The sequence below is a fragment of the Macaca fascicularis genome, chromosome 2, assembly GCF_037993035.2.
Source record: "Macaca fascicularis isolate 582-1 chromosome 2, T2T-MFA8v1.1".
NCBI classification, from domain to species: domain Eukaryota; kingdom Metazoa; phylum Chordata; class Mammalia; order Primates; family Cercopithecidae; genus Macaca; species Macaca fascicularis.
Genome location: NC_088376.1, coordinates 109,723,699 through 109,735,521, shown reverse-complemented (window position 1 = coordinate 109,735,521; position 11,823 = coordinate 109,723,699). Strand labels below are relative to the sequence as shown.

General features: G+C 46.8%; 1 protein-coding gene across 1 annotated transcript; it reads left to right on the top strand.

Moving 5' to 3' along the window:
* The first annotated feature begins 1,586 nt into the window (after nucleotides 1-1,586).
* On the top strand, nucleotides 1,587-6,284 carry LOC102130573 (putative serine protease 42). The gene is made up of 5 exons (XM_045384973.3): nucleotides 1,587-1,949; nucleotides 2,138-2,294; nucleotides 2,639-2,898; nucleotides 3,817-3,977; nucleotides 5,329-6,284. Exons 1-5 carry the CDS (start codon nucleotides 1,736-1,738, stop codon nucleotides 5,563-5,565), a joined length of 1,029 nt encoding a protein of 342 aa, XP_045240908.2. The 5' UTR covers nucleotides 1,587-1,735; the 3' UTR covers nucleotides 5,566-6,284.
* Nucleotides 6,285-11,823: the final 5,539 nt, after the last annotated feature.

Genomic DNA, 11,823 nt, shown 5'->3' with positions numbered 1-11,823 from the left:
TAGTATTACTTTTTGTTCTATTATTATAATAATCTCTGTTTTATAATTATAACCTAGAAAAAACCAGGCCATACAGAATTAGGAGCTGAAGGGACACTGTGAGAGATGACTAGAAGACAAGAGTGTGAACTCTCTGTCATGCCCGGATAAGGGCCGCTTGAGAGCTCCTTGGTCTAGCGGTAGCGCCAGTGCCTGGGAAGGCACCCGTTACTTAGCAGACCAGGAAAGGGAGTCTCCCTTTTTCTGGAGGAGTTAGAGAACACTCTGCTCTACCAGCTCTTGTGGGAGACCTGGCATTGGCCAGGCCTGCCCACAGTCATCTGGAGGCATAAACATCTCCCTGTGGTGCTGTGCCTCTATGGTCATGCTCCGTGTCCACTTTCATGTTCCACCTGTACACCTGGCTCCTCCTTTTAAGTTCTTAGAAGATAGCAGTAGCAAAATTAGTGAAAGTATTAAAGTCTTTGATCTTTCTGATAAGTGCATAGAAGAAATGCTGATGTATGCTGCCTTTCCTCTCTGCCTTGGCTACCACAAAGGGAAAGGCCCCCTGTCCGGTGGACACGTGACTTGCGTGACCTTATCAATCTTTTGAGACGACTCATACTCCTTACCCTGCCCCCTTGCCTAGAATACAATAAATAGCAGCGAGTCCAGGCCACTACAGGTCTTGGTGGTAGTGGTCCCCTGGGGCCTAGCTGTTTTTCTTTCTGTCTCTGTCTTATGTCGTTATATCTACGATCTCTCGTCTCCACACATGAGGAGAAAAACCCACAGGCCCTGTAGGGCTGGTCCCTACACTTGTTCAATGTAGAGAGAGAGTTAGAGAGAGGGGAATATTGGGATGAATTCATGATGTATGACCTGCTCGCCCACTCCCCTGAGCTCCAAGAGGGCCTTAGAGAATACCCCCTTCACCAAGACTTAGAACAATAAATTGGTGAGGAGAGCACCGGCATCCTTGGAAAACACTGTCATGGTTGTCCACTTTTGGACAGGAAAAAGTGGAACATACGGCAATTCAAAAGCTGTTATTGTTGTTGTTTTTCCTCCAACTTCAACAAAGATGAAGCCAGGAGAGGCAGAGGCTTGGTAGTAGGTCTTGGGCAGCAGACAAAAGGATGAGTTACCAGAACAGACAGAATAGACATTAGGGACACAGAGCTAATAAGAGTGGATTGACCTGCGGGCTGTTTAAAAGATGTCCCTGCGACTGAAACAGAAGAGCAGTCCACTCCTCTGTCTAGCCTGCTTCATCTGTAAAGTCCTCCTACCCTAATATCTAGGTCTGGTGAATGAAGCCCTGATTTGAGGACGCTATGGAGAATGAGAGCTCCTCGATGAATTCCCAGAAGACCTATCCCGACCAGCTCCAGGCCAGGTACCACGCCTGCAAGGGCAGGAGCAGCATCGCACCTGCCTCCTAAGTGCAGACCCTAAAGCAGGAGGTCTCCATCAAGGGAGTTTTCTCAGAATTACCCTAACCCCTTGGTCCTGGGCAGGGTTCTGGCTGGACATAGTCTGGAGTGAGGATCTGAGTGAAACCGCACCGCGAGGGCGACATTTCCCACTCAGACAAGGAATCTGGCAAGACCAGGGTCTGGCAAGTCGGCTCCGCCATTTCCACCCCTCGAGGCCCCGGCCTCGCCCCCTCGTGCCTCGCAGGCGCCCTGGTTCCAGCCAACCCCCGGCAGGGGCGCGAGCTGTCGGGAGAGGGGCAGCCGGTATCCATGACATGTCCTCTGGCGGCGGCTCCCTGGGCCTCCTGGCCTGGCTCCTGCTCCTTCAGCCCTGGCCCTGGCAGAACTGGGCGGGCAGGGCGGCGCCACTCCTTCCCTCCGCTCTCCTCTCAGAGGAGGGCCGCGAGAACCCCAAAGCGAGCCCGGCCTCAGGACCTGCGGCGGGCCCCCCACCCAATCTGTTTACGTCCTTCCCAGGTGACTCACTGCGTGGGAGGCCCGCAGGCGGAGGTTGGGCGCCAGGCTGGGGCAGGTGCTACCTGGTAGCCCGGGGAATCTGAAGCGTGGCTCGGAGCCCTGGGGGACACGGGTCCTTCTTGCCTGTCGTCGGGGCACCCCGGGGAGTCAAGTCCTGTGTCTTTGAGTGAGTTCTTCATCCTACACTATCCTCACCCCAGTGTGTGGCCGAACCCCTCTGAGAATCATGGGAGGAGTGGACGCGGAGGAAGGGAAGTGGCCCTGGCAGGTGAGCGTGAGGGCCAAAGGCAGGCACATCTGCGGCGGCACCCTGGTCACCACCACGTGGGTGCTGACGGCAGGCCACTGCATTTCCAGGTGAGGAGCGACACGCGGGGCTGGGGGGCCTTCTGGGGTCAGGCCAGCCCCCTCAAGCACCCACTGAGTTCCATTGCCCTGGCAATTTGGCAACAACGAAACAAAACTCACAGTGAAGCCGGAGGGGGTCTCTGCATTGGTCGTCTTGCTATAGGCATGTCTAAGTTGGGCAGGCAAACCAAGTTTGAGAGTGATCAAGGAAGGGTTTTTGGTGATGGAGATGGGGTGGTAGGGGTAGTGGCCCGGGAGATTGAGGCCAGTTTGAGAAACATTGGAAATGTATGGAAAAGGCACAAAGAATGTTTCCTAGGCCTTTTCTTAGAGGCATGTCCTCTCTCCCACAGCCGCCTCCATTACAGTGTCAAGATGGGAGATCGGAGTGTCTATAAGGAAAACACAAGTGTGGTGGTCCCTGTCCGAAGAGCTTTTGTCCACCCTAAGTTCTCAACAGTTATAGCCGTTCAAAATGACCTTGCCCTTCTCCGGCTCCATCATCCTGTGAATTTTACCTCAAACATCCAGCCTATCTGCATCCCTCAGGAGAATTTCCAGGTGGAAGCTAGGACCAGGTGCTGGGTGACCGGATGGGGCAAAACACAAGAAGGTGGTGAGACTTCAAGGCAGGAAGCAAACTTAGGGCAGAGAGGAGGCACCCTTACCCCTGGAGTAGACAGGAAGGCTACAGAGAGGAGCAGGGAGGCAGACTGCCTGGTGGGTGGCAGGTTGTGAGGGACACGCAGTTTAGCAGCTGTCAGGGTCATGGTTCCTGGTTGTCTTGGGTGACACCAGAAACTGGGTTGAGTTCTTTTGTTGCAACACCAATATTTGATGGCAGCCATTTAGGAAGACTTTTGTCCTGGGAACTGGAGTTGCTGAGCCAGGAGAAGAAGAAACACATGGGCAACATCTCTTTCTGTGGATTTGTGGGGGCACTGTGCTTGACTGGTTTGGGGGGATTTTTAGGTTCCCTGGACAGAGCCAGATGCTATAAAGTTCTCCCCAGGAACACCTCAGAGGGCAATGAGTTGTCTGCCAGTCAGAGCTGCTCCTCATTGGAAGCACCTGCCTTGGTGGATAGGGTATTTTCTGTTCCTGGAGATGTAGAGAGAACCAGAAGACTCCTGTTGGTGGGGTGTAGGCCCTCCTATCCCTGGGGAGAAGCTGGATTTGGTACTTCTGGGGCATTTTCTGCCTGAGAGTCTGTGATCCTGCTCTAGACAGTAAAGATGCTTTACTGATGCACAGGACACACTCTCACTATTACTACTGATACTTAGAGTGACGATACTTGGTTGTCATTTCTCAGGTTGGCAAGGCCTTGAATATTTCACCTCCCTCTCCTGAAATATTCTTCCTGTTTTTGTCTTGGTTTTGTTTCTTACATCCTCCTCTCCTCATATCAACTTTGGGCCTTCTGTATCAAATGAGAAGAATACTCACTGCCTTGTCTTTTTCCAGAGGGATGCTGGGTGCTTAGGGGCCTATTGTCCACTTGTGCAGATCTGATGATCTTCTTTGATAGGAGAGAAACTTACATCAGAAATTCTCCAGGAGGTGGACCAATACATCATACGCTATGAGGAATGTAATAAGATAATAAAAAAGGCTTTGTCATCTACTACGGATATAATAAAAAAAGGGATGGTCTGTGGCTATAAAGAACAAGGAAAAGATTCTTGCCAGGTAAGTTCATGGATCCTTTCCCCATTCCCAGATGGCAGAGTCTGGGTTATTTGCTGCTTCCTCTATTCACGCCTAGTTGAGTTAAAGAGATTCATAAAGGGAAACCTGCCATGGCTGCCCTAACTTGGCCTGGTCTGTTCTTTCAAAAGGGAGGAGCACTGCCTGGGGGCACTGCTGGTGTGTGGGAAAGTTGGGGTGGGAAATGCTAATAACATATGCCGTACTAATTGAGGTCCTCCTATGTGATGCTCACCATGCCAGTGTGGACATTAACCCTCATTATCTCAGTTAACCCACACCACAACCCTGCAACATAAACATCACACCCCTTGTATGAATGTGGAAGACGAGATCCAAGGACGTTACTCAGGATCCTCCTGTGAGTACCAACTCCCAGACCCACGCTCTTCCCTCGGCACCAAGCTGCCTTCCTGAGGAGAGGCCATTTGAGCTGGGTCTTAGAGAATGAGTTTTTGGATTTCTTGGAAAGAGGAAAACAGCATTGTAAGGAGAGGGAATCGCATGTGCAGTGGCTCAGAGGTCTGAGGGTACTTCTCATGTTAAGAGACACTTTACACATTTGGAGCAATGAGGCAGCAGATGTGGCTGAGAAGTGGGTTGGAGTCAGAATGTGTATGGCTTGGAGTGCAGTGCCAATTTTCTAGATTTTGCTCTGGCAGGACTTGGGAGGGGGCTTTGGTGAGCATAATTAGATTTGCCTTTTCGATAAATGACTCCCTGAGCTGTGTGGTGCATAGACAGAAGTCTAAATGCTTGTTTTCATCACCTAGGCCATGATAAATTGAGTCCTGAGCAGTGCCTGGAGCAGGGAGGCAAGTGAAGGTGTTTTTGAGGTTGACCTATCCATTCTTGTTGACTGACTGCATGTAGGAGTGGGGGTGAGGGAGAGGTTCAAGAGGACCCTATTTTTCTGACCGAGATGGTTGGTCAGCAGAGGAGGTTTGGGAAAGGACATGCAGAATTCTGCTTGAGTTGGAGGGTGTGGAACTGGCTATGTAGGTTAGGAGTTGTAGAGAAACTTCAGGCTAAATACAAGGGTTTAGGGGGCTGCCATGCTGAGGTGATGTTCAAGACGTTTAAGAGCCACTATGGTTTGGAAAATGAGAAGTCATCATTTTCTCAGAGCATATTAAAGTTTTCCCCTTATCATTTTAGTTCCCATGCTCACATATTCAGTTGTCATATTCACAGAAATCTGGGCAGTGGGGCCTTTGAGGTGCTGGAGGAAGCCCTATGTGTGCGTGTCTCCTCAACACCTTGTAGTACAGTCAGTCTGCTCTGATATAGATCCTATTCAATTTCTGAAGTTCGTTTCTTTCTCTTTCTCCAGGGAGATTCTGGGGGTCCCTTGGCCTGTGAATATGATGACACATGGGTCCAGGTAGGGATTGTGAGCTGGGGCATTGGCTGTGGTCGCCGCGGATTGCCTGGAATTTATACAGAAATTGGTGTCTACAGTAAGTGGCTGATGGCAGTGGTGGCTCAGGCTACCTGTTCGTATCCAGCAGTGTTCCTCATTTTACTCCTGCATCTGCTGCGGCCCCTGGGCATCCTGGTGGCCCTGTGATCACCCCAGTCCACTCCCCTTTTGTTTCTGAGTCTTATACTAGGCCTCTCTTCCAACCTCCCACTCCTTCCCAATGCCCTTCCTGCAAATCCCAGTTGGAATCCACGGACCCTCTGGAGATCCATACAATAGAGCATGGCAGGGAGACTGGGGCCTGGAAAGTGCCCCTGCCTGATGCTCTGGTCACCTGCCTGAGCCACACCTGCACCAGGGCTGTGCGCTGGCTGGTGGGAAGGAGGGAGTGAACCGACTGCAGCTAGAGGGCCAGCCGCCCTGCCAGGTGGGCCATGGTGTCTCATCAATATCTGGGGGAACATCTATCAAAGAAGAGACATCATCAACGGCGAAGCAAGCATTCAACGTGTTTCTGGTGTCAGGGCTCCCACCTGAGACTTTGTGAAACCAGCCAGCTGGGTGATTGCTCAGAGAGAGTGAAGGAGGCGTTACCAGGTCCCTGCAGAGGTGTGAGGTCTGGGACTTCCACTCTGGCTCCACTGTCTGGGGCTGGGAGAAGATCCCCTGCAGCCCAGTGTGGATCCATCTGCGAGTGGACAGCCTCTGCCACACTAGTTCTTTTGGAGCAACCCATTCTTGGCATCCCCTTCCTCAGTGCCCTAGTGGCCACTTTCAGGGACACTGCAAGTTGTATTGAGTCTGTTATGGAGTATGGAGTTTTCAGAAATCAACTAAATAAATATTCGGAGAGTCTCCCGTGTTCTGCATGTCTACTGGCCTGGTTATTGGGGACACTGAAGAGAACTTACCTCACATTAAACTTAGGAAGATGTTGATGATTCTTTTTAAACTAAAGAGTGAGAGGGGTAGTCTCTGCCTACCCAGTTGTGAGTTGGATGGGTGGTTTTAGACAATTGGATTTTGCTGCCTATGCTCTCCATGGCCATCAGCATTTCCACATGGAGTTTTGTAGCTGAATTTGCTAGTCATTGAATCTGGGAAGGAGGAAGTGAGAGAAACTGGAAGCAAGAGAGGGATCAGGGCACTACATCCCAAACTACATCCTCCATTTTCTGCCTATTTCTGCCTCTCCTTCTCCAAACCTTGAGCACCAGATCACTTTAATCAGGCTCTATGGAAAACACAGGGCTGAAGGTTAGGGAGATGATGGGTTGGGGTGCTTACCGATTCTGACCATTTCCCTCATTACCCTATGGGTCCCAGGGTAGTTCTTTGATATGATGCAGACCACATTATTGCTTCCAGTTTCCTCCTTTGTTTATGAAACATTGAAGTTGCCTCCTTTTAGGAGAGGATTGGTGTGTTTTGCCTATGGAAAGAAGGTGCATGTGAATATTTACATGAATAAAGATTGGTAGAGGCTGAACAGTGGCTCACACCTGTAATCCCAGCACTTTGGGAGGCTGAGGAAGGCAGATTGCTTGAGCCCAGGAGTTCGAGACCAGCCCAGAGAACATTGCTAAATCCCGTCTCCACTAACAATACAAAAATCAGCTGGGCATGTTGGTGCATGCCTGTAGTCCAAGCTACTCGGGAGGCTGAGGTGGGAGGATTGCTTGAACCTGGGAGGTCGAGGTTGTAGCGAGCTCAGATCACGCTGCTGCACTCCAGTCCGGGCAACAGAGTGAGACTTTGTTTCAAAAAAAAAAAAAAAAGGTAGAGATTGGTGGATAACTACTGCTCTGATTACTATCAGATCAGATTTGCATGTTATTGAACCTCGTATAAATGGAGCCATACAGCAAATGCTCTTTTGTGTCTGGCTTCTTACCCTCCATGTATTTTTTCCATACGTGGTTTTTGAGATTCATCCATATTGGACCTAGAATTAACCGATGCAGATAACTATTGGATTTCAAGACCTACTATAAAGGTATGGTAATTAAGACAGTGTTGTATTGGCATAAGGTATTGTGCTGGAGCCCTGTTGATTCTAATAGGGATGGCACCGTATCCAGGAGGCTGAAGAAAAGAGCTGGAGGCAGTGAATGAGACATAGGGTTTGTTGAAGGGACTTACATACAGGGGTGGTCCAGTGGCAGCAGGCTGGACAGGAGAACTGCTACTGTTTGTAAGAAACATACATTTTCACCTAACACCCTCCACCTAGCAACCTCCATCTAATCCAAAACAAAGGGCCTTGATCCCCCTATATGGCCTGTGTTCCAAGGGATGGGCTGGGCGTTCAGATGTCTTTCATAGATAAGGAGGGAATCTGTAGGTTGGCCACTCCTGGATTCCTTAGCTCAGCACCTTGAATACACATTCTTCTTAGATGGTAGGGTCATTCTCCAGATATGCTTAAGTTAAATTATTGCTTTCAGGTGCATTTGCCATACATATATATCAATGAAACAGGATAGAGAGTCCAGAAATAGGCCCCCACCCATATGGCCAATTTATTTCAACGAAAGTGCTGAGGTAATTATTTGGGGGAAAGGGTAAGTCTAATAAATGGTGCTGGAATGATGGCATATTCCTATGCAAAAAAAAAAAAAAAAAAGTGAGCCTTGATCCTTACCTTGCATTATGTAGAAAAATTAACATATTGTAGAACTAAATGTAAAACCTGAATTTATAAAACTTCTCTAAGAAAACTTGAAGAAAAATCTTTCTGATCTTTGTTAGGCACAGATTCTTTAAATATGATTCAAAAAGTATGTACCACATAAGAAAAGAATGATATATTGGATCTCAACAAAGTTAAAATCTTCTGCTCTTAGAAAGACAGTATTAAGAAAATGAAAATAAAAGCCACAGACTTGAAGAAAATAGCAACAATGTTCACTGTTAAAGAAAAAATTATTCAGTAATGTTTATTAAAGCACAACAAGGAAGACTTTATTGAGGACCAACAAAACAGGTTTAAGGATCACTACAATAGGGTCTCCCTTCCAGGGTGAGGAAGAGAGACTGGGCTCAACTTTGAATACAGTGTAGACATGTGGGAATTTATAACCAAAGAGAAGTGTGGGGATCAGTGGATGGAACATTATTAAGAAGAAATATCAGGGGTGTCTTAGTTCATTTGTGTTGCTTTAACAGAATACCACAGTCTGGGTAATTTATAAAAGAAGATTTATTTTTTACTGTTCTTGAGGCTGGAAAGTCCAATCTTAAGGTGCTGGCATCTTGTGAGGGCCTTCTTGCTGTGTTATCCTGTGGCAGAAGGCAGAAGGGTGAGAGGGAGGGAGGGGGAGGGGGAGACAGAGAGAGAGAGAGAGAGAGAGAGAGAGAACTTATAACCTGAAGCCGTTTCATAATTAGCTTTAATTCTGATATAAAATTTGTTATAATGTATTGATTGGTGGAGCCCTCATGACCTAAACACTTCCCATTAGGCCCATCTTCAGACACTTTTGCTTTGGGGATAAAGTTTCCAACACATGAACTTTGGGGGACACAGTGAAACCATAGTAGGGTGTAAGGGGGATCCTGGCTCATCTGACCTAACAGGATTCTTGCTTAAGATAGGCCAGAGTGATCAGACATCACCTGGGGGATGGGAGAGGATGAGGAAACTGATCAGATAATGAGGATAATCAGATAGCAAGAATGGGAGTTCTGGCTAAATGGACTTAGCAGAGTTCTTTTGATAAAAGCAGATTTTACAAAGAAGTGCACAGACAGATCTAGGAGAAGATTTAGATGCCTGACTAAAGTTTGGTCAGGCAAATAACTTTTGTCACCATTCAAAGACTTATATATGAATGTTTATCACATCTGTATTCATAACAGCCAGGATCTGGAAACAATCCTAATGTCAACAGTTGAGTGATGAAATACTAGTCAGCAATAAAAATAATACACTTTTGTTCATTTAAAAATAAATGAAAAAGTAACATTTAAAAAGAAAAAGAATAAAAATGAACTATGAATACACAAAATGACATGGATGAAATTTAAAAAACATTACATTAGTGAAATAAATTACACTCCCTCAATTTAGATTGCAAGTAGTCTTCCAAGTTAGCAGAACAATTGAGGACTTTCCTATTGCTGGTTAGAGACCGTCCCTCACCACACGTTTGTCCTTTATGACTTCTTTGGTGCAAGTGCTATGTCTTCACTTAATGACCTTTAAGGTTCCTCCTATAGGTCAGCAGTATGAGCTTTAAAAGCTAGCTTTACTGGCCGGGAGCGGTGGCCTGTAATCTCAGAACTTTGGGAGGCCGAGGCAGGTGGATCACGAAGTCAGGAGATTGAGATCATCCTGGCTAACATGGTGAAACCCCGTCTCTACTAAAAACACAAAAATTGGCCAGGTGTGGTGTCTTGCGTCTGTAGTCCCAGCTACTCGGGAGGCTGAAGCAGGAGAATCGCTTGAACCTGGGAGGCGGAGGTTGCAGTGAGCCAAGATTGCGCCACTACACTCCAGCCTGGGTGAAAGATCAAAACTCTGTCTCCAAAAAAAAAAAAAAAAAAAAAAAAGCTAGCTTTACCTTTTACACACACACACAAAGCTAGCTTTACCTTTCACACATGTTACTTTCTTGCAGGTCACCAGTTGCAAAACAAATTTCAGACTACTAAACACTTGGGTCTTGAATAGCTGGAGGAGTAATGAAAAGGAAAGAATGAAGATTCTGAAGTTACCCAACTTCTTTTCTTTCCTACATTTCTATGTGATTGCCTTATCTAAGAAAGTCAGATGTCTCACAGCAAGGGGTGTGGGAGGAGAAGGGAGTAGCTAAAGAGATTCCGAGATAACTTCATCACCAGATTGATTAGGAATTTATCAAAATCTGGGCTAACTCTAGTCTTTGGTTAGGCATTTTTTTAAAAACAAAAAGAGTGATGTGGAAATTTCAGATCAAGAGACCTAGAAATCAGTCCAAGCATTATTCTATGTTGGGAGCAAGTCCCCCAAAATCTGGCCATAAACTGGCTCCAAAACTGGCCGTAAACAAAATCTCTGTAGCACTGTAACATGTTCATAATGGCCAGCTCTAGGCGCTTAACATAAGGATTTAAAATTAAAAGAACAAATATTTAAAGCATCCCAGGCACACCTGACCTTAATACCAGAAACTGGAGTGCTTAAAGGAGCTGCAGACAAATTAGCAGCTAGTAGCCCATTAAAATGGATAGAAACACTTGGAAGCTCTGTGATATCAGTGATGACTGTGCTTTTAATCTGTGTTTGTCTTTGCGTAGTGTGCAGATGCGGATCCCGACTCCTGTGAGAAGTAGCTCACTGTGACAAAGCTGCCCTTGCTTTGATCTCTTTGCAAATCAGAGAAGGGGGACATGTTGGAAGCAAGCCCCCCAAAATCTGGTCATAAACTGGCCCTAAAACTGGCCATAAACAAAATCTCTGCAGCACTGTAACATGTTCACAATGGCCCTAACGCCTGCACTGGAAGGTTGTGGGTTTACGGGAATGAGGGCAAGGAACACCTGGCCCGCCCGGGGGCAGAAAACTGCTTAAAGGCATTCTTAAGCCACAAAGAATAGCATGAGCGATTTATGCCTTAAGGACATGTTCCTGCTGCAGTTAACTAGCCCAAACTATTCCTTTAATTCGGCCTGTCCCTTCGTTTCCCATAAGGGATACTTTTAGTTAATATAATATCTATAGAAACAATGCTAATGACTGGTTTGCTGTTAATAAATATGTGGGTAAATCTCTGTTTGGGGCTCTCAGCTCTGAAGGCTGTGAGACCCCTGATTTCCCATTTCACATCTCTATACTTCTGTATGTGTGTGTCTTTAATTCCTCTAGCGCTGCTGGGTTAGGGTCTCCCCAACTGAGCTGGACTTGGCAATTCTATTATCTGTTTTTTTTTTTTTTTTTTTTTTTTGAGACGGAGTCTCACGCTGTTGCCCAGGCTGGAGTGCAGTGGGGCGATCTCGGCTCACTGCAAGCTCCGCCTCCTGGGTTCACGCCATTCTCCTGCCTCAGCCTCCTGAGTAGCTAGGACTACAGGCGCCCGCCACTGCGCCCGGCTAATTTTTTGTATTTTTAGTAGAGACGGGGTTTCACTGTGGTCTCGATCTCCTGACCTTGTGATCCACCCGCCTCGGCCTCCCAAAGTGCTGGGATTACAGGCTTGAGCCACCGTGCCCGGCCTTTATCTGTTTTTTAAAAGACACAAAATGATATTGTAGGGCCATTAAGGAATATTCACTAAAGAACTTGCTTTCCCATTATAAACAATTAGAAAAAACTGGACAGAATTATTTTATTCTGAGTTATTTATTTTATTTTATTTAGAGTTATTTTATTCAGAGTTATTTATTTTAATAACTTCAGCTATTAGGACAATAGCCAGTATATGA